At 34.1% G+C, this 23,437-nt stretch overlaps 1 protein-coding gene across 1 annotated transcript in view; it reads left to right on the plus strand.

The window, feature by feature from the left end:
* LOC144957379 (mitochondrial fission factor-like) overlaps positions 1 to 14,592 on the plus strand; it is a 15,715-nt gene extending 1,123 nt beyond the window's left edge. The window contains exons 2-6 of the mRNA XM_078888612.1: positions 3,122 to 3,240; positions 4,680 to 4,801; positions 9,462 to 9,678; positions 10,795 to 10,885; positions 11,514 to 14,592. Of these exons, the coding sequence (XP_078744738.1) occupies positions 3,122 to 3,240; positions 4,680 to 4,801; positions 9,462 to 9,678; positions 10,795 to 10,885; positions 11,514 to 11,654 (690 nt within the window). The 3' untranslated portion in view covers positions 11,655 to 14,592. The remainder of the gene's footprint in view (positions 1 to 3,121; positions 3,241 to 4,679; positions 4,802 to 9,461; positions 9,679 to 10,794; positions 10,886 to 11,513) is intronic.
* The last annotated feature ends 8,845 nt before the right edge of the window (positions 14,593 to 23,437 follow it).

Genomic DNA, 23,437 nt, shown 5'->3' on the forward strand with positions numbered 1-23,437 from the left:
CGAAAGATCGGGTCGCCTTGGCTGTTTCCAGTATTTCCTGTGTGAGGTGTCTCCAATATTGCCGGTCCTCTGCTAGGGTTCTCAGATTTTCAAGGTCCCCTGCCGTTATGAGACTAATGCTTTGTCCAAGTGTTGTGAGGTTTTTGTTTAGGATCACGGGGAGTGTTGTGATCGGTCTTCCTCTGAAAAGGTTCCCGTGTTTTTGGAAGTATCCCGACATGGCTTGGTTTGCTGGTATGTTTTTGTCCCTGCGTAGTATGTGACCGAAAAGTTGCCATCGTTGTTGTAAAATGTCAAGGGAGATTGGTCTTTCTTTTGTGATCTTATAGAGTGATTCATTTGAGGTCTTTTTGGGGTATTTGATGTCCAGTACCCTTCTTAGCTGTGTGCGATGGAAGGCATCCAGATGTTCTTCTTCGGATTTTGTCAACGCCCAAGTGCCGCAGTTATACAGAAGTACCGGTTTTACAAGAGCATGGTACAGTTTCAGTTTGGTTTTTCTCTTTATTTTGTCACCTCTAATCCATACATTGGTGAGTTTACTGAGTGCGGCGTTTGATAGCTGTTTTCTTCTTTGTACATCCTCGGTGTCTCCAATTAGTGAGCCGACTTTCTTTGTTCTTTTCCATTCCTCTTTGTTCCTCGATATTGTTGTAAATTCGGTTTTATTGGCATTGACTTGGAGGTTATATTTCATGAGGGTATTTTGTATGATGTCTATATTTGCTGGTGTTGATCCAATAAAATCTACATCATCTGCATAGGCGATTTCTCTAGGGATTGCATTCTCAATATGAGTCGTTGGTTTTGGAATGACTTTTCGAACTTCTTTCAGAGCGTGTTCTAAGTATATTGTGAACAGAATCGGGCTCAGACTATCTCCTTGGGGGGTCCCGATGTTACTTTCGAACTGCGTCTGTTTTGTGGCCCCGTATATCCTTGGTTGTATCTTTGTGTTGCTGAGGAGAAATTGGATTATTCGGAGCTCGTCTTCGTCAACTATGTCTGTTAATATCTCCAAAAGTTTTCCTCTGTCGATCGTATCAAAGGCTGCGGACATATCGATTCCGGTTATTGTTATGGATATGTTTTCTTTGAGTGCCTTTGCTGCCAACCATTTATGTGTCCATACAACGTCCGATGTGCTTCGGTCTTGGCGAAACCCGCTTTGGCTATGTGATAGATAATTTTCTATTTTCGGTCTAATTCTGTTGAGGACAATAGTTGACAGTGTTTTTCTTATGGTATTCAGTAATGTTATTGGGCGCAGGTTGTTTACGGGTCCTTTCGTTTTTCCTGGTTTTTGTATTGTAATTAGGACACCGCTGTTTATGTCCCAGTCTTTGTGTGTTGAGAATGTTTTGTTCATTATGTTTGCAATGCACATTGAAATATGAAAATAAATTAGAATAAAATATCAATTAAAAGTGAAAATTTGACCAAACAACATATCATTCGAGGGATAGTAGCTTACTAAACCTCCTTTCAATAGGAATGGGGGGGGGGGGGGGGGGGGGCTCTGCTAGGATTGGGGATTCAACCTGTGGTGAATAATACCTTATGTCAAATCAGCATTAGACCTGGTTACTCAAACTTTTGTGTGCTTTTTTATCATTTACTTCATTTCCTTGTAAGCACAGTGTTCGTAGGATCTAGTGCAACCAGACTCCATGGAAAGCCTACATAAGTCCCTCTCCTCCTTCTCTGCTGCCTTTTTTTTCTTTCTTTCTTTACTAATGCCACCCCCCCATTTAAGGACTTTCATCAATCTGCCACCATGACAACACAACATAGTGAGTTAGTAGGGCGAGATGATATGCTCAAGGCCATAAACTTTGGGAAACTCAGAGAGTCTAACTCATACCAGTGTCAGTACCTTCTGTATTACGATACATAGAGAAACCATACAGTTACAGCTGTGCCATGTTGAGATGCCCCTTAATTTTTTAATTGAGCTTTTATATAGCGCAATATCCACTTAACGTGCTCAATGCGCTTTACAAGGGGTCCCTGGTCAACAGCAACATTTAACATGTAGGACGAGACATGGCGCCTGTTAGGCGATATTACAATTTTTCGGACAAAGACAACGCTGTTAACGGCCAGGTACTCATTTTACACCTGAGTACGGTGAGAGAATGTGAGTAAAGAGTCTTTTCCAAGGACTCAACTATGCGCCGAGCGAGGCTCGAACCCAGGACCTTCCGATCCGAAAGCGAATGTCATACCACTAGACCACATAGCCGCACTTATAGATAATGATTTTCTTTTTTTAAACTAACGTACGTAAAATAATTTACTTGTTTTTGTAAATAAAAATGTTATATAATGATAATAATAATAATATCAATGATGATGTTGTCTTGAAGGTACTGCCCCTTCCTACCTTTCGGAACTAATTGAAAGATATTCAAAACCCTGCCCCTTACGTTCGGCCAGGGATTCCACAAAACTAGTTGTCCCTCAAATTCGGAAAAATGCTGGAATGAGATCCTTTTCTCATTTCGGACCCTCTATTTGGAACGCCTTACCGCAGAGCATTCGTGAAAAAGAATCTTTGTCTATTTTTAAACGTTCGCTTAAAACATATCTGTTTCGATTTTAGTAGATGGTATGAGAAGCAAGATAAGTTTGGTTTGTGTTGTGTGTTGTATGTTTATGTGTGTGTGTGCTTGTGTGTGTAAATGATTATGTTTTCAGCCAAAGTAATTTGTAATTTAAGCGCTTAGAGTCTGGTGTTTCGGAGTTATAGCGCTATATAAGTTTTCAGCATTATTATTCTGATGATAATAATAATTTAATAATAATAATAATAATAATAATAATAATAATAATAATAATAATGGGTAACTCACTCCCTTGAAAAGAATCTTTATCTAGTTTTATATTAGAAATGTCCATGTTTTTGGTTCATCAGACTTGGTAAAATGTTTATGCCCAGGATGCAGTAGTTTTTATTGTACACAAAGCTTGGATTGTGTTCGGTTATATTAAATAGAGTACTTACCAATATTACATCTGTATAATTCTAAAATCCTGCCCCCCCCCCTGCTTTTTAAAAAAAAATAATTTTTTTTTCTAATTTCAATCTGAATTTTTAAAAATGTATTTCATTTTTCAGACTGGCGGCATAAGAATACCAGATCACAGTATGCCTTCTGATTACAGTGATGTCCATCCCAAATCTTATGACCCAGATTTCATCTCTCAAATTAGTAGTCAAATGCAAGTACCAGAAAGGTTGGTCATTTTTGTATTCCTTTCTTTCTTGTTCATTTATAAAAGAATACAAACGTGTGGTGTTCAGCTCATTTTAGTTTTAAAACTTCAGTTTTAGTTTTTTTCACTTTTCTACCTTCAAATAATGTCAAAATTTAAATTAGTAGTCTAGATTGATCCATCAAGATAGATAGGGAATGAGATTAGCGGAAGAGTAGCGTCCCTTGATTGGACGTCACCGGTGGAGAAGTTATTTGTAAATAAACCAACTACAAGCCAAGCGCTCCAAATAAAAAATTTATTATTCATATTTCTGTACAAAAATGCATATCATAATCAACGTTATGCATTTTTGTACAGAAATATGAATAATAAATTTTGCATTTGGAGCACTTGTCTTGTAGTTGGTTTGTTTACAAATAACTTCTCCACCTGTGACGTCCAATCAAGGGACGCTACTCTTCCGCTAATCTCATTCCCTATAGGTAGCATAATAATGTAAAAAGTAGAATAGATTGAAACAAGATGGTAAAAAAAACACAACTGCAATGAAAAAATCATCGATTTAGATTTCATGCACGTAATCAGCAAGCATTAGTTTTTGGTCATGAAGAGGAAGCTTCCCCCTCTCCAGAAATGTTCATGTATTTCTTTCATAGCCCTTAAGATGTTCCGTAGCGAAGCATGGGCAGTCTACTAAGATGTTAAAATTGAACTTCACTGTACCAATTCTAAAGCATTCTTAATTGGCAATTCATATAGGGCAAAAACTATGTGTTATGAATAGTTATCTCGTTCATCCCTTTAAAAATTAAATTGAATCCAATTTTTTAATTTTTAGGATCAGGTTTTTTTTTCCAAAATTAACACCAGATATTTGGGCACTGTGTTACAAATATAAGATAAGTCTAAATGAAAGAAAAGTGAGTGTAGTCTGATTGATAGGTGCTAACAAGTAAAATCCCCATATATTTCTGGCTTTGGCATTTTTGTCCTGTGTAAAGGCATTTCACAACACATATCAGTTTAAATGAGTAGCCTACTAACTCAGTATTTAGGGAGTGACCAATGTTTAAAGGGATGAAAGGGGGTTGGTTAAAAGGTCAGGGATGTTTACACTACGGCAACTTTTAATGTATGAGGTTGATATTTGATCCCCGCGGCCTGCTTGAGGAATAAGTACCAAGCATTGTGAAGAGCATAATAGTCTTTAATAGAAAAGGATGAGGGTTTTATAAAAATAGTTAGGAATAGTTTCCTATTTACTACTGAGATAGAACTAAAACCCAAAACATTAACTTCTTTTCTTTTTTTAAAAAAGTAAATTTAAGCCGTCCATAAATTATTTAATTCCTTTTATGCCCAATCTCCTTGTAGCACTTGTGTTATTCAGGCCGACTGTTCAGGTATATTATATTTAAATTCCTTTATTGTTATATTTTATTCTTCCCTCCTTCTAGAATTGCCATGAGTTCAGCTGCCGATGACCGAGACAATCCCATGTCCAACATGCCTGGTGATAGTGGTGGGAAGGGATACCCTTATAACGGCATGACAGTGCCAGATAGAATTCTTGTCGCAGGTAGGAAGGATGTTATCAGAGTCTTGTGCTATCATGATGCTGTCATCATCATCATCATCATCATCATCATCATCATCATCATCATCATCATCATCATCCTCTTTCAGCAACACTGGACATTTTTGCTGTACGGATTAAAAACATTCATATGAAGCAATACTGTGATTGGATTTTTAAAAAAACATTTAAGGATTATTACTGTTATATAAAAACACACGCATTGCTAAATAAATAATAGTTTGTGACAATAAAAAGGAGAATATTCCCTTCTATTTTAAATGCCAATAGCGCCTGAACATAAGATATACTTTATTGATCCTGAATGGAAATTATCATGTTACACATCATTCATCGTTATATTAGCACAGATTTATACACTGTCATGAATTGATGGAAAATGAAGCTAATTAAAAACAAAATAAACATCAAATATAATAAAATATTCATAAAATATACAGCAGTTACAAGCAATGCTATAAAAATCGGACATGAAAGTAGAATAGAGTTGTAATAATGGATTTGTTATGTAAATAGAATTTTGAAAATAGATGGTGAAGGATTGAACATAGCCAGACCAGGTTGATAAAAAGTAAATTTGAATGTATAAATATATAAATAATGTAGATATAGCACAATGTAAACTTTAATAAATAAATAGATTTTGGAGAGAACTAATTGATGAAACTACGAAGCTAACTATAAAAACAAACTTTTATACGTAATGGTTTTGTTATGTATTTTGAAAATAGATTGGGAAGGATTGCACATAGCCGACACCGGTTGATGAAAAGTAAAAATAAAGCATGGTATTTGAATGTATAAATAAATAATAAATAATGTAGATATAGCACCATGTAAACATGCATAAATAAATATATTATAAAATATACATTTTGATGAATTACAATAACGCTTTGGCATCGTTATGAGGAAATATGTTAAAATAAGTTTGATACAATTGTCAAACACGAGAATCACTTTGATGGGTGTCACTATAAATTGAATTGAAAAAGAGATTGGTCTTTCAATCTCTCTAGGAATTGTAAAATCCAATGTATTTTGTGAAAGGCCAAATATTTCCTTTTCAACTACACATAAGGTTATTAAAGGTATTATTTAAGGAATCCGAATAAAGCCAAAATAAGTTGATATGAACTGTTGGGATGCAGCTTTCTTCTCTCGCCAACTGAAACCTAAATACTGGACTAAAAGCCCACTAAACAATATTGGTAAATCTCAAGCAAAAAGGTTTAATTAAAGCAATTCATGAAATAAAGTCATCAACTGCGATTTTCGAAGACACCACAAGTCTTGAATTCTAGACCAATTTTTTTTCTACACTACGAATGAAGCCATCTCCATGGAAACAATGTAATCTTGAGATTTCAAAATTTTATCATAAGTCCAAAATCTATTAAATCAATAGATCAAAAACAAAATCTTGAAAAATAGTGATAGGTTTTGAAAAAACCCCTCATTTTTCTCTCTTTTTTTTTTTTTCACAAACTAAAACTCCAACTGAATTTTTATGTGAGACAAAAGCTTAAAAATGTCCAGTTTGTCACTTGCATACTGTTTGGCCTTTTAGACATACACGCTGTGAGGGGTAAGTTGCTCATATACAGTAGAGCCTTCAATTTACTTAATTCTGGTGAATTGATTGCTGGATCTAAGTTAAATCTGTTGCAGGGTACTTTGAGGTTGATCAATGTCCGATAACAAAGGCTAAATACTAGGAAATAGCTCTCTGTGAGTTTTATGATTTAGAAATCTCATGTTTCTCATTACTCAGAAGAATTCTTTTCAGCGCATTCTTGCTCATTCACTTACACAAACACACATACATGGGAATAAACGTGATCCATACTCACAACTCTATACAACATATTATTTTATCACCCCTTAGTGGATGAGAAACTGAACACATCTCGCAAGTCACCGACCATCCGATTAAGAACTCCAGATTTTCACCTGGGCAAACACGAGGATTCTGACAGCTCTTACTCTTTTGAAGATTGTAGTACTGCCTCGTCCTCTGAAAAAAACAGGCGAATAGTTCAGAACGTTCGTTTTCGCAGACTTGATGATTCATGCACTGCCTATGACAATCGTAGAAAATCGATTAAAAGTGAAGATTTGGTTTGTTTGTATTGTGATTATTACATTGTTGTTCTGATATCTCAAACTGATTTGATTTAGTTGAACCTTAGGGGGGGAATAAGCAAACTTGAATAAATAAACTATAATTATTTATAAGGAAATTGGGTTTACAAATATAAATTACAAGAATGAATAAATATTATTAAATATCATTATTACATACATAAAACACTATAGTAAATGAAAGTGCATCTGTTGTAATTCTAATATTATCAAATTACACTCTTGCTATTTGTTTATTTTTCTTTTAATTAATTTATTTATTTTCAGTAAGGGCAAATTTCGATATGGGATTTTTATTTCTCAATTCCCCGACGACATTATTTACCTTTTGTTCATAATCACCATTTCTCATTTTTAGAGAGTTTTGAAATAATGACACTTATTGACAAGCTATTTAGAGATCTTTAAGTTTAAAAGCTAACTGGGAAAATCATTGTTCATTAAAGAAACAATCAAATCAAAGTGATTTATTTTTGCTAGTATATATACTTTTTTTTTTCTTTTTCATTGAATTTTAAAAATTCAGAATTTTAGTCGTCATTTTAAGATTTTATAAATGGTGAAATTTAGACTTAATTTTTGTTTCCATTGACAAGTTGGACATCTATTGTTGTAGGGAGACATGGAATTGTTTGAGATATCCTTTTTGAGTGGTTGATGTTCAGCTCGTTGAGAAAGTCGGCTCCAAGGAGAAAGGTTGCTTATATTTGTAGTATTCTTATGAAATATTCATCGTTGCCTAAAGGGCTTGTTTTATTCTTGTTTTTTTGGTTTTTTTTCCGTTGTCTCTTACTCAAATTGACAACTGAGTAAATGGAAAATATGATGATAAGGTTTCAAAATTTAAAGGACGTTTAAGTAAATTTGTATTAGTATTAGCTTTTGCAAATTTATTGATGCTTTTGATGAATGACGACAGCATGGACAGATCCAGTGACTTCTTGAATCCGACTTCTTCATGTTTTTGTTTTATTTCGAAAGAAAATTAAATTAATTCAGTGTATAGTGTTTTTGTTTTTTTAAAATGAATTTCTAGAGGTTATTCGTGTTGATTACACCAAGGGATTATAACAAATAAAACGTGGTCCCTTGGCTTACCTTTTATATTTGTTTTGCCTCAAATCTTTCAGTTGACATTTGATCTCGACTTTTTAGATTGAAGTGAGATATAGAAGACACTCTGGTGAAAGTCCTTGGCAGTTGTCTTTCCCTTTTAGATTATTATAGTCTAGGTTTAGAACCCACTTCATTTAGATGGTTGTGAACTGATATCCATGAAATCCCCAAAAATACCTGGCTTAAAACTATGTTCAATTTTTGGGTCACTTTCAAGGTGAATCTTGGTGTGATCAGAATACTGTTGAACTCAGATTCAACAACCTGCGTTGCGACAAGGAAATTGGGGCATAAAGACTTAGCTATATGTTCTGCACCTCACAAAGGTACTGGGTTCAAATCACACCCAGTGTGTTGTGTGGTCTTGAGCAAGTCACCTCGTCCTGGCTCACGGGGTTGCTATTTCTTACCAAACTCAATTAATAAATAAAGTTTCTATCCTTCCCAATAATCCCCCCCCTGTCCCATTTCTACCTATTATATAAATAACTCTTTTGCACTTTGGATTATATAAATCTTTAGAATAAGAATGAACCCATGCCCATTTTGTGCTCGACGTTTACTTTACAGTCAAAGCAATAGTTTAAGTTTATTTTTAACAAATTCCTCCTTTATAGACTTATGGGTTTTCTGCATTACTTTTTAAAAATAAATTTTTGTTCTCCTTTTGATTAGCACATTACACAACAAAATTACGTATTACTAAAGTTATGGTAGAAATTTAGTAAAATAAAGTTTTGATACCGTTAAAAAGATATTGAGAGTTAGAGATACTTATTTCAGGGGGGGGGGGGGAGGGAAATAAATTGAGTGTTGTTCATCATAAAATGGGAATATTTTGCATTTACGGATATGAAATAATTTTTCCATAGTCATTACAACTCAAATGGCCAGTTTATAGTCAATACCTTATATGATAATAAAATGAGACATAGATGTAAACGTTCACTGTTATAAGTTATCTATGATATATTTTTTTTTGTGGAAGAGTCTTTTAAGACCTCATCTACAAATCTGCCGTTGTAAGGGGGGGGGGGGGGGGGGGGGGGGGAATAAAAAGACTATTTGTACTTGCAATTTGTAGGCACATGTGGTCTCTTTCCTTAAGCTGAGAGAAATACGTTTGTATGATAAAGATATATAGACTATATCTTTGGCCTTATGTCATTTTTTGCCACAGTTTGATATTTAGGGCTCATCTTCTTTCATCAGCCAATCAATTTTAAAGGGTCTTGTCACAAAACACCCTTTAAGTTTACTTAACAATTATTAAACTTTCTTTACAAAATTTATTTTTACTCTTTCTAATTTTTTGTAATCTATTTTTATTTTGTTCGTTACTTCTCTCCACCCCACCCCACCCAAATCCATACACCTACAGGAGACAACCAACATATAGGGGTGAAATCAGACCTGGCCCTCCACTTAAGGCCCCAAGAGCCGGTCAATTCAGAGGCCCTGTCATATGTGGGGCTTCTCACTCCACCCAGGACCCTGACCATGGAGGAGTCCTTCCCAGTTGTAGAGGATGAACAGAACGCAGAGACAACAGAGACATCAAAATATCCTGTGGTGTCAACGATATCAAATGGGCATGTGTAAGTATAATCTGTCAACAGATGAGCTGTTGATAATTTAGATTTGACAACACTCTTTGTAGTCAACTTCTGCTCAACTTCTGTGAACAAAAAGCTTTACAAGAGTTCCCCACGCAACGGCAACATTTAACCTGTAGGACGAATCAGGATGCCTTTTAGGTGATATTAACTAATGTCGTTAAAGGCCAGGTACTCATTTTGCATCGAGTACGGTTTGAGAATGTGAATAAAAAAGAGCCTTTTTTCTTCCCCAAGGACTCAACCATGGGTGCTCAGACTCAGAGTAGGACTTGAACCCTGGACCTTCTAGTCCAAAGGCGAGTATCATATCCCAAGACCACATAGCTGCCCAATATCCATCACTTTCTTTAACCAAATACTCATTCATATACCTATTTCATTGTGTGTGAAGGTCATAATGTGCCCAGAGCCTCCAACCAGGGGGATAGGTTGCGCAATATAAATGTGCATTATTATTATTATTATTATTATTATTATTATTGTTAGCATCGTTGTCTCTGTCAAAGTTCAACACTGGTCGACTTTGTCATAAGACATAGCAATATTCTGCGAGCCAATGATGGTGCTGTTGACAATGATAGAAAAATCTGGACCTGGCATTTTTTTTTTTGTGTCTTAGGTAAAGACACTTTTCACATCTAGGAATGAATAGATATTGTATTTATATCATTTTTCGCCTTTTTCAGTAAGTGGGCGTTCCAAAGGCCTTATTTATTGTTATTAATCAGAGGGCCAAGTAGACCCAAATTTCCATTTTATACATCACAATAAGTCACCATGTTTTTTTTTTTGTGTGTTTTTTATTTTTTTTATTTTCATCCTTTTAGTACAAACAATGATGTCCATAGCCTGGTACTCTTTAACACAAAAGTTGAGTGGGGCAATGAATGATGATAGTGATAGTGTCTTATTATTATTATTATTATTATTATTATTATTATTATTATTATTATTATTATTATTTTATTATTATTATTATTATTATTTATTTATTTATTATTACTGTTTTGTTGTTATTATTAGATTTTTTAAGTTGAATATTTTTTCTCCTTGTTTAATCAAACTTCTTTGTTGTTTTTTCTCCCTCCCTTCCAGTGTCCCTCCATCCCCATATGACCCTGGTGTCAACCCACATGACTCCCTGTTGCTGAATGAAGAGGATGAAGTCACCCTACTCAGGACTCAGGTCTGTCTGTCTGTCTGTCTGTCTCTCTCTCTCTCTCTCTCTCTCTCTCTCTCTCTCTGTCTCTCTCTCTCTTTTTCTCGTTCTCTCTCTCTCTCTCTCTCTCTCTCTCTCTCTCTCTCTCTCTCTCTCTCTCTCTCTCTCTCTCTCTCTCTCTCTCTCTTTTCTTTCTCTTCTTCTCTTCTTCTTCTCCTCTCTCTCTCTCTCTCTCTCTCTCTCTTCCTCTCTCTCTCTTCTTTCTTGTTCTCTCTCTCTCTCTCTTCTCTCTTCTTTTCTCTCTTCTCTCTTTCTTTTCTTCTCTCTCTTCTCTCTCTCTCTTCTCTCTCTCTTCTCTTCTCTCTTCTCTCTCTCTCTCTCTCTCTCTCTCTCTCTTCTTCTCTCTCTCTCTCTCTTCTTTTTCTTCTTTCCTTCTTCTCCTTCTTCTTCTCTCTTTCTAATCTTCTTCTTTTTTCTTTTATTTATTATTATTATTATTATTTTATTATTATTATTATTATTATTATTATTATTTTATTATATTATTTATTATTATCTTTTATTTCTTCTTCTTATATCTATCTTACTCATCTATCATCATCATCAGTCAAACTCATCCATCTTTTATTTTTTTTTGTATATATGTATCACACAGATGTCCAAACTTGCCAGACGTGTCCATGTGATAGAGGAGGAACACAAGAAAAGGGCCCAGAGAGAGTTTGTCTTGTACCCGGTGATTTTTGGTTATGTCTTGTGGAAGGTTCTAGGCTGGCTGGCCAGGGACACCCGGTAAACGAATGGTGAACGTTTGCAAGTTTAATCCAGACAGGAAAAGACAACTGTTTGCTGCTTGACGCTCGAAGTAAAAAAAAAAAAGAAAAATTATTGAAAACCTTGCAAAGTAGACGAAAACCTTCAATGGTTCAGTTTAGTTCACAAAGACTAAAATGATTCAGACATTTGGGGTTCTCTCTTTATTTACAAAATAGGCGATGAATAAGATTATAACGATGCATGTAACATGAGAGAATGGTGGTGAATCAAGTTGAAGTTTCTCATCTACTTTTTCAATATTTTTTTTATTTTTTTTTACAGTCGATAGGAAGTGGGGCCATTTTTTTTTGGTATGACTTGTGTTATTTTTTTTTAAAGATTTGATTCTAGAGACATTTGGTTATGATTGGAATGATGATGTATCAGGATAAACATATATTGGAAGTTTAGCCATTTTTGACAATGTCATGTGTGGTGTAGAAGGCTTTATTTATTTATTTATTTTTTTGAAGTTGTGCTTACATGATTAAAAAAAATTGAAGCACTGCCCAATTTGCTGACTTGTAAACCTGATGACTGCTTATAGATACAGATAGCGGTTGCCGTGGTCTAAGTCGAACCCTATAAAAGAAATTTAGCTACGTGTATTTTTTAACCCTCCGAAAGATCCCAACAAATTCATAATCAATGTTTACTTAATAATGATCTAATCCTCTCTTGTTGAGTTAGAAAATACTTGTTATTTGTTTGGTCTCGTGCCATGATGAGATAAAGAAAAGAAAACACATAACAAAACTGTATTTGTATGATTATGATAAACTACAAATTGAAGTCTGAAAATTTAATGGTGAGATATGTTTCTATTTAATTTTTTTTAAAAATTCAAAGCAGCTATTTTGTGTCAATGTTGTTGAACTGCCCTTATTTATCTCAATCAATAGAAAAATTGTTGCATTTTTATTGGAAATGAAGCATCAGTTTCTTTAATTGTATCAATAATATATGGGTTGTACTATTGTGGATAAAGTTAATGGGGTGGGGAGAGGTGAGGGGGGGGGGGTAGATGCAGAGAGGGAGGGGATAGAGGAGGGTGCAGATCTGTCGTCTTGGATAAAAAAGACCATATGTACACTTGTAAATATGTAGGCATATAGTCTTCCTTTAAGTGGCAGAGTTGTAAAATATGAGGGAGAGAAGGAAAGAGAGAGAGAGAGAGAGATGGGGAGGGGAATGAAATTGCCTTCAAAGAAAAAAGGTTTTGAGATTATCCGTAATCTTGTTCAACCTCTACTAGGCCATGATGAATTGGTTTTTTTGTTGACATTTATTTATTTGTTTTTACATCATATAAATAATATCTTTTATTTTTTCTTTTGCTCATTGTTTTTTTGTTTTGTTTTGTTTTTGTTTTTTTGGCTTTTTTTTCGGCCATTATTATATGCATATTTTGTTACTTGTTACTCAACAGTTAAATCTGTTTACATGTGATGAAAGTGAAAGACAATATGAGTCATGTTATTTAACTTGAGATGCAGCTTCTTGAACCCTTGCTGTTTACATTTGTGACCCACCATATGAAATCTGATATTGATATAATGGCAGAATGAATCAGATAAACAAAATTGAGTTTAAAGACGAAGGTAATAAGTTGATTTTTTTTTCACAGGTTAATAAAAAACAAAAATCACACAGAAGACACTAACGAAGACATTTATTTAACTCTCTTGAGTTCAGCATGATTGAAAATTGAACAAATTTGTTAGCTATTCCATGCATATGAACTCCAGAGAGTTAAACTCCATATTTTAAAAATTGATCTTACTATTCAATGAAAAGCATCAGGTGGAGTTACACCCAGAATATTTCTTTGAATTTAAAGTCGAAGTAAGCAATAACTTGGGCTTTTTTTTCAAAATTCAATAAGAAAGAACAAAAATCACTTAAAATACAGAAACGAAGACATTTATTTAAGTTTGACATTTTAAAAATTAAGCTTAAAATTCAGGGGACAGCATCAGGCTGAGCTTCACCCCGATAGAATATTATTTTGACGTGAAAAATGAGTTTAAAAGTCGAAGTAGGTAAGAAGTTTGTGTTTTCCAAGGTTTATGATAAACAATAAAAGTCATTCAGAAGACATTAGTGAAGACATTAATTTAAACTGGACGTTTTAAAAATTAAGCTTAATAAGATTCATTGGAAAGCACCAGTCCGATCTTCAGCCCAATAGACTATTATTATTAATTTGAGTTGGTTGGTAACATTTACTTAATTACTCTAGAACATCTATGGCAAGCGTTGTTGTTTTGCTATTGGGGAGAACCAGAATTTGTTTAGTCAATGTCATCAAAAAACAAGTAATTTGAAGTTCATGTTATTACTTGTGCTTTTCCTCATCGTTTTTAAATTAGTAATTTGACACCACTTTCTTCAGCCCCCATTTTATTGTTTGAAAATATCAACTTATGTCACAAATTACATGATACTGAATTCACTCTTTCAGCTTTCATCAAGGTCATCAAGCTTCGTCGTTTCATCTTTTTATTTTCATCTCTGCCTTTGAAAACTTTTCATTAATCCCTTTTCTGTGCGTTTTGATAAATCTTTAATCATTCAACTTTTTTCATCCAAGTACAATAAAATTATTTCTTTTGATTAACTTGTTATTGAGCAAAGTGCAGATAATAAACTTCTTGGAGACTGTTTCTGGCCTGTTATTGGCATGAATGTTGAAAAATAAATAAATAAAATTCTCCTTTATCCCTTGCGTTTTTCAGCTTATCTACATGTGTCAGCCATGTCTTTTTAATGGAATAATTGAAAAACAATGACTTCCTATTTAGCAATTTTTAAACTCTAATTTCTGCATATTATAAACTCATTCCTTATGAAATCTGGTGATATGAATTAAAGCATATGTATGTTTTGAATGATCATCCTTTGCAACAAAAATAAAATCTCTCACAATGTACAAGTGCTGATGGTTTTCCTCGAATCCGTGGAAATCCGCCATTTTGGAGTTAGAGGAGGAATATTCTCCTTTTCAAAAGTTATATTTCCCTCACTCACGCAGTGAGAGGCTTGATGTGTGGTGGAACAAATAGGTACAGTTTCCCATGTGTGATGGAGCAAATAGGTGCAGTTTCCCACTGACCAGAAGTCAGTTAGATTGTCAATGATATGATGATATATCATCTAAATTGCTCTAAAACGTTGGGGCTTAAAGGCAATCATTAAAAATGTTCTTCCTATTTCACTTTTTGTCACCATCAGCCCTGATGTACAGACTAAGGCTATTCTTATTGATATTATTACCACTTCGGTGTAGCCAAGAAATCTCAAATACAGAAAACTGGAAGCTATGGACCTCGGGATTTTTTATCTTTTTTTTTTTTTTTTCCATTTTGGTATTTCAATACACAGATCTCAAATTCAACAATATCTTGATCGCTCAATTCAGGTCCCAATCTGTTTTATGTGGAGATAGCCTGGCTGCACTGTTTGTTATAGTTTATTTGTTATTATGCTGCATGTATCATTTTGCTTTAAATGTTAATAAGTCTTTGCACACATTTTGACGACTACTACTTCTATATATATAAATACTGTTGCAACTTTTGAGCGGGACTTCTTAAAATATGAATTAATTGAAAATTTGACTTTGATCCCTCTTTTTATTCTTACCTTATCTTATTCAATAATATTTTCAAAATAAACAAAGAAGGGAGGAAAAACAAAATATGTGAATCATCATCTCAAAGCGGTATTATGTCGAGTAAAATAATTGATGGAAATTGAATTTAAAGACACAAATATTAGAGCTGGGGTTAATTTTTATTCGTTGTAGTAGAGAAAAAATACAATTTCTTACATAACAAAATCTCAAAAATTAATATTTCCTATCATATTTTAACTACTTTAAGTTCACTTTTAGATGGTTTAGGTCATATTTGTTTAATCGTAAACAGATTATTACGGTGGATGAATATAGATCGGAGGAAATCTTTCTTGATTGTGGGGTTCCCCAGGGTTCAGTACTTGGACCCGTTCTTTTTGTTTTGTACGTTGGCCCTCTGTCTAAAATCATCAGAAGTTTTGGTCTGTCTTACCATCAATACGCTGATGATACGCAATTGTACTGCGTTTCCAATATGAGAAATTTACAAGAAGTATCAGCCAATAGTAAAAATTGTATCCAAAGTGTTAAGAAATGGATGAATGAGAACAGACTGAAACTGAATGATGATAAGACGGAGGTGCTGTATGTGGGGAACAGGAAGTGGAAAAGTGAAACAGATTTGAAGTTGGGGGATGCCTCTATTCAAATTGTTGACAAAGTGAAAAACCTTGGCACATTCTTAGACTCTGGACTGTCGATGGAGCATCAGGTTAATAATTTGGTTAGATCTCTCTTTTTCCAACTAAAAAAGATTGCTTCCATTAGACGGTTCATATCTGAGGATGTGACCAAGCACCTGGTTGTGTCCCTCGTACTATCGAAATTGGATTATTGTAATGCTCTGTTGTTTGGCGTTTCGCAATACAATCTGAAACGTCTTCAGATTGTCCAAAACAGCGCTGCCAGACTAGTATTTATGAAGCGTAGGTGCGACTCTGCCGGACCTCTACTTCATGACCTGCATTGGCTGCCTGTTGAGAAAAGAATTAAATTCAAAGCTTGTGTTTTAGTGTATCGTTGTCTTGAAGGTACTGCCCCTTCCTACCTTTCAGAACTAATTGAAAGATATTCAAAACCCCGCCCCTTACGTTCGGCCAGTGATTCCACAAAACTAGTTGTCCCTCGAATTCGGAAAAATGCTGGAATGAGATCCTTTTCTCATTTCGGACCCTCTATTTGGAACGCCTTACCGCAGAGCATTCGTGAAAAAGAATCTTTGTCTATTTTTAAACGTTCGCTTAAAACATATTTGTTTCGATTTTAGTAGATGGTATGAGAAGCAAGATAGGTTTGGTTTGTGTTGTGTGTTGTATTGTGTGTGTGTGTATGTGTGTGTGTGTGTGTGTGCTTGTGTGTGTGAATGAGTATGTTTCAGCCAAAGTAATTTGTAATTTAAGCGCTTAGAGTCTGGTGTCTCGGAGTTATAGCGCTATATAAGTTTTCAGCATTATTATTATTATTATTATTATTATTATTAGATGTCCTAGTCATCCTGACATAATACTGTTTTGAGATGCTGGGCCTAATATAATAATAATGACGCTTTGAATTGTAAATCAACCAACTAGAATGATTGGGCCAAGGGTTGATAATGAAATACCAGAATTGGAAGAGGGCAGATGCCGCTACAGTGGAATCCACATAAATCAACACTCTTAAAAAGTCAATATTTGCTAAAAGTTGACACCTCTTGTTGTTCCCAAATGTTTCTGTTCTTCTTTTAATTAAGTTTGTTTCATTGAAAATGGATAAAGTCAACCGTGTTTAACTCACTCAACCCTAACATTGACAATATTTGTAGTATACCTGGGGTTACTTTTACACCATGCCTATTTATTACATTTTTCTTAGACAAATTATAGGCTTAGTATTAAAACTAATGTTTTTAGAGTGAACATGTTAATGGCAGTGGAATAAAGGTATCTCCGTACATGCTCTTTTTAATACATTTTTTCCAATTTTGAAAAGCACAGAAAATCTCTAGGATTGAGTGAGTTAAAGTCATCCAATATCTCTGGTCCCGTGGTTGTTGTTGATTTTATCAGGATTCGTCTGTATTTCGTATTTCATGCAAGGCTCATTGCTGCCAACATGTATCCTTTCATTATGTGCCACTTTTATTCTCAAAAAATAAATAAATATAATAAATTAAAATTCCCTTTACTCATCCCCAAGGGGAAATTTGTCTTTGGGGACTATCCCAAGGGAAGACTGGAATAACCCAGGCGTCAGCCGCAGTGCAGCGCCGCAAAGTGAGCTAAGGCGAAGTGACTTGCTCAAGGCCACACAACGAGGCGGGTAGTCGAACTTGGTACCTTTTGGGTACAAAGCAAAGACCGTACTGCTGAGCCACGCTGACCTATCAAGATGGTAATGGTAGTACGTCAAAAGGTAAATTTTAAATTAAAATGAACAGAGAATTGAAATTATTGTCTTTTTCACCTAGTGATGTTTCATTCATTCTCCTCAATATTAAATATGATATACATAACGTTACCAGTTTCATATTTTCCTTCGTGGATTCAATTTTCAGTATAAAGTTCACCTCAACATGATACCCTGACCCAAGGTGAAAAAGGCAATGAGGATTATGATGAACATGATAACATTTCAACATCGTGGGTCACATATGTGACTCCCTGCCTTATTTTATATTGGAGGCAGTAAATCAAATTTAAGGTCACATAAGTATGACATATGGCTGAGGTCTCCTGACCTCCCATGGTCACTTTTTCTAGCCCCTTTATCTTTCCATGTTGCTCTCTCTCTTTGTTCAGGATTGAGATTGCTTTTTGTTTTTCTTTCTAGGTCCTGGCGGGATAATATTGTTTTGATAGACAAAATATTTTTCATCAGTTTGAGAGTTAATTCCATTACAACAATGCCCTTAACAATAAATTTGGGTTGTCAGACGTGCAAATAAGCGCACGTCTGTCTGGGTTAAAATAAGCTTGTTCAAGCGCTATGTGCAATAGTAGTTGGTTAGACTCGCTTCTTCTCGCGTCTTACTTATCCCATGCTCATCATTACAAGCTTTCAATGTTTATTCTCTATCATACCCTGTGGTCAGTTTTGTTATTATTGTTATTGTTAATATTATTATTATTATTATTAATATTATTATTATCATTATTGTTATTATTACTATTATTATTAAAATAATTATTAATAATAATAATAATATTGATATTGGTATTAATATTATTAAAAATTACCTTTCCTGAAAATAAATATGATACTACAACTTTTCAATGACTAGTCTTGTAGTTAGTCCTTTCCAGTCTTCTAAAAATTCAAGGTTATTCCATCACAAACATAGATACACACACACACACACACACTTGTGAGCCCACACATGAACATATGGGTTTGTGTTTGTCGTATCACACGAAACTATTGGTGGGGGCGGGGGGTTTGACTATCATCATCTATACTACAAAGTAGGCATTTCGTATTTTAGCCAGGCTCAACAAGACGCTGGGCTGTCTTTCTGGGAGATATTTATTAAAGGGGGGATAACAAATAAATTAAAGAAATGTTTTGTGTCGCTTAGTGGTTGCTCCCCTTGAATTTTGGATAAGATGAGCCTTTTTTTTCTTCTGATCCCCTGGAGTTTATTTTAAGCGTACTGCAGTGTATAATTTAAAAAGTCGTACTTCAGATCTATAAGGCAGGCCCACCCATGGTGCCGCGTTTATTTTGGTTTCAATAGCGTGAAACGGACAAGAGCAATTGAATGCTACCCTTTAAATAAGTAGGTACTTTCTGCCAGATCTAACAGACCCAGCTACCCTATCCAGTAATTGAAGATAAAGATGAAGCAGAATTATTTGGATGCTCCAATAATCACATTTGACTGTACTATCTATAGATAGGATGCGCTTGGCTAAGAAGCTCATAACATTGCCATCCGGAAGTATAACGGACCAACACACAAATCTGTGTGTATCCATGAATGTTTATAGTCGGGTTAATACAGTTCATTGAGCATTACTCATACTCATAAACGCGAATGGCGAACAACAAAAACAAAGACCTGAGTGATGTCATCTTAGAACTATCTATACAATGTTTTTTGTTTTGTTTTTTTAAGAGTTTTATGGCGCTTGCAACACATTTAGGTTATATCAGCGCCAGTAAAAACTAAGAAAATGGGATAGCAAAAAGTTATAGAATTACAATTAAAGCACCCAAGAAAAAGTAAGACATATGGGAACTGGGAACAAATAGGGATCAGATGTAGATTCCAAGAGCATACCACCAATGTTCTTAGTTTGAAATCACCTACAAGTCTCATCTGGACACAAGCCCAAAATCCAACAAAAAGGAATACACTCAAATGCTTACATTATACATTGAAAATAGCAAATATAATAATACATAACAGAGAGATGATTTACAAGGAAAAAAACATCATCTCCCAAAACAATAACTATGCATTTGACTGTTTCCCTCCGAGCTAGGACTCCGGCCAGGGCCAGGACAAAACCAAGTAATCTCATTCCAAGACAAAGACAGAAAGCATGTTGGAAAACAGTGATAAGGGGATAGAAGACACAGTATGTACCTCCCTGCCGGCTATGGGAGTAAAAATAGAAACAAACGTCCATAATAAAGAAGGAATAATAGTACAATTGTTTTTATTTAGCAATGTCAAAGTATGTGGTAGTTGTCCATACATACATACATAAATACATACATAATAATAATATGAATAATAATGTTGCAATAAGAAAATATAGTGGAATCGTGATAAGAGATAGAAGAAGAATGACTTAGTGAATGAAGAGAGTCCATGAACACAGGGGAGTAGAATATTACATTACATTACATTACATTACCATAGTATATTATGTGACCCATCAACTCAAATCGTATTCTATCCGGGTGATCAAGATGCTAAAACGTTATTTTCTAGTAAAAAATGACAAGAAATGTGAAACTTGAGATTTTGCTACTTTAAGAAAGTACTATGACTTTTCCTTAATAAAACATGCAGAGTACAGGGGAAACACCACAGATGTCCTTTTTTGCCATTTTTATGACGACCCCCTTTGAGATGCTTTGAAACTTTCCCTCTATAAATAAAGACCTGAACACGTGTGTATGAAAGGTACCAGACAAAGCAAGAAAGAAAAATAGAAAAAACCATCCCAAAAAATCAGTTTACTTCAACTGAGGATCGAACCTCAGACCTTCTGATTACTGGTCAGACGTGCTACCATGTGACACCATAGAGGCTCCCGATAAGACATGCTGACCGGTAATCAGAAGGTCTGAGGTTCGATCCTCACGAGGTATACTGATTTTTTTGGGATGGTTTTTTCTTCTATTTTTCTATCGGGAGCCTCTATAAATAGAACAGTGAAAACAGGACAACCATTAAAGAATTATGTTGTAGTTTTTCCTCCGTTATATTTGTAGAGAGAAAGTTTAGACCCCTGACATAACTCAAAAGGCAGCAGTCACAAAAATGTTTTCAATTGACAACTGCAGTTTTCTCACCTGTACCATTCATATAAATTTAACCCAAGTTACTGCTTAAAAAATTGAATGTTAACATCTTAACCACATTGACACAATACCGTTTTGAGCTGGTAGGTCACATATTAAATTATATCATCATCATCATCATCATCATATTATAATTATCAATATCGCTATATATCATTGCAATGGATTAAATCATACGACTGTCTTATGGGCATCTCAACAATTGTCACCATCATTGTTTATTTATTTGTCTTTGTCTTTTGAAGTTTTAGACAGTTTTAAGGGTTTTACTTTTACTGCGCTTGCGACACATTTATGTCATTTCAGCGCCAGTTAAAAGGAAGAAAATGGAATAATGAAAAGTTTTTAGATTTACAATTAAACGCAACAAGAAAAGTAAGACAAAGGGCAATGCTACAAATAGGGAATAGATTTAGATTCCAAGAGCATATTGTCATTGTGCAATAGTTTGAGACCACCTAAAAGTCTCATCCAGCCACAAGCACAGGATCCCACAAAGAGGAAAACAATCAAATGTTTACATTAGACAGTCAATAACAACAAATACATAACAGAGAGATGATTTACAAACCAAACGATACATTTGACTGTTTCCCCCTCAGTCAAGGATTACGACAAGGGAAAAACAAGTAATCTCATTCCAAGACAATGACAAAAAGCAAGCTGGAAAACAGATACATGTATAAGTGGATAGAATACACAAAATAAGTACCTTCCTGCCCACTATGGGAGTTCAGGAACCCCACCCAGAGGCCATTTTAAGTAATTTCAACAGCAACAAAAAAAAAAACAAAAAAAAAAACAATGGATACATTTATACAAGGAAAAGAAAAATAACCACCCGATTATTTATTTCCCTCTTAGTAAAAGATCTCATGCAGGGCGAAGGTAAAGCCAAAGGTCCCTTGTCATAACAAAGACATAAAGCCACAAGGAAAGGACAATGTTATAGGGGGAATAGAAGAGATAGAAAGATTGAGGACTGATGAAGACCCAACTTGTGCAGAGGCTACCTTTTTTTTTTTATTTTTTTTTTTTGCAGAGGCTACCGTGAATTCGACCCATCACAAAATGGTCTCAGTCTAAATCATCATCATCCATGCAAGACTGTTAACGAATAGAATGACTTGTCTCCTAAATTTTGGTATTGCAGTTGTTGAAGACTTTTGGGGCATTTTAGCCATATATATATATATATATATATAATATATATATATATATATATATTATATATATTATATATATATATATATATATATATATTATAATATATATTATATGATTAACATGTCGATGGAAAGAAATAGACAAATTAGCGATAAACGATGATGATGATATTAATAATAATAATGATAACAACAACAATAATAATAATAATGCTCTTGATAAATATCATTAATAATAGTAACAATAATAATAAATATGACAATGATAGTGATATAATAATGTATGAGGATGTTAACAATGATGATGATGATGCTCGAAGAAAGTAATGGTAATCGTAAGAAAATGACCATGTCATCCAAAGACATTGTACACTCATGAAAGTTATACAAAGCTCTATGTAAATAATACTGAAAACAAACTTTATACAGTTAACCAAAATAATGAAACAATAATAATAATAATAATAATAATAATAATAATAATAATAATAATAATAATAATAATAATAATAATAATAATAACTACATGAGCAAAATAAACAATAACAAAATGTGAAGGATAAACTGAGAGTTTATTTTGTGTATGTGTGTGTATGTGCGTGCGTGTGTGTTTTGTGTTTATGTATGTTTTTGCAATTGTATGTGTGTATGTGTGAAACAACGCATTTTTGGATGTTCTGTTATATGTAATAATTTAACCAGAGTCCCTTTTGGAAAAAAAAGAATTGGTCGCATAAATTTAAAATTGCAATATATTTAAATCATGATACGGCAGTGGTAAAGATAATGTTTGTGAAAAATTTCAATTAAATTTGAGAGGGAAAAAAATAGAAAGCGAAAACAAAAACAAAAAACCCAAATAATCCCGCTATCATTATCAACAAACTCTTCTGCTATATTTCTAGTCTATAAGTGTAAATTAAAATTACATTACATGCTTCTAGACCGCTATCGATCAACAAACTTTGCTATATTCGTCTACAAGTGTCAATAAATACATACTGCTTTAGAACAAATTTGGACAACTCATAAACACAAATATTTAAACATAGCACACGCTACCTGAACTGTTTTCCCCAAAAGATCACATACTGTGAAATAACCATTTTTGTTGTACAGGTCACAAATATAATACTTTTTTTTTTGTTCATATTCATACACATTATGGTAAAATCTCTTTTTTGTTTATGAGCACGAAATACATCAATGTAATTCCTTGATAGTTTGTAGAAAAAGTTACAATATTGAAACTAAAATTTCCAAGACTTCCATTTTGTTTTGTTCTTAAACAGAATATGAATCTATAAAATAAAATTTTATTGCACTTATGTCACTCATGACAAAGCTTGCCTGATTAGTACCGCAAGGTATAAGAATTATACAATATAATCCAATCTGTTTATACAGTATAATCTTATTTGCTGATTGTAAGCATTATATAAA

This window comes from Berghia stephanieae, chromosome 11, assembly GCF_034508935.2.
Source record: "Berghia stephanieae isolate SIO BIC M18660-M18661 chromosome 11, UCSD_Bste_1.3, whole genome shotgun sequence".
In the NCBI taxonomy this organism is placed as follows: Eukaryota; Metazoa; Mollusca; class Gastropoda; order Nudibranchia; family Aeolidiidae; genus Berghia; species Berghia stephanieae.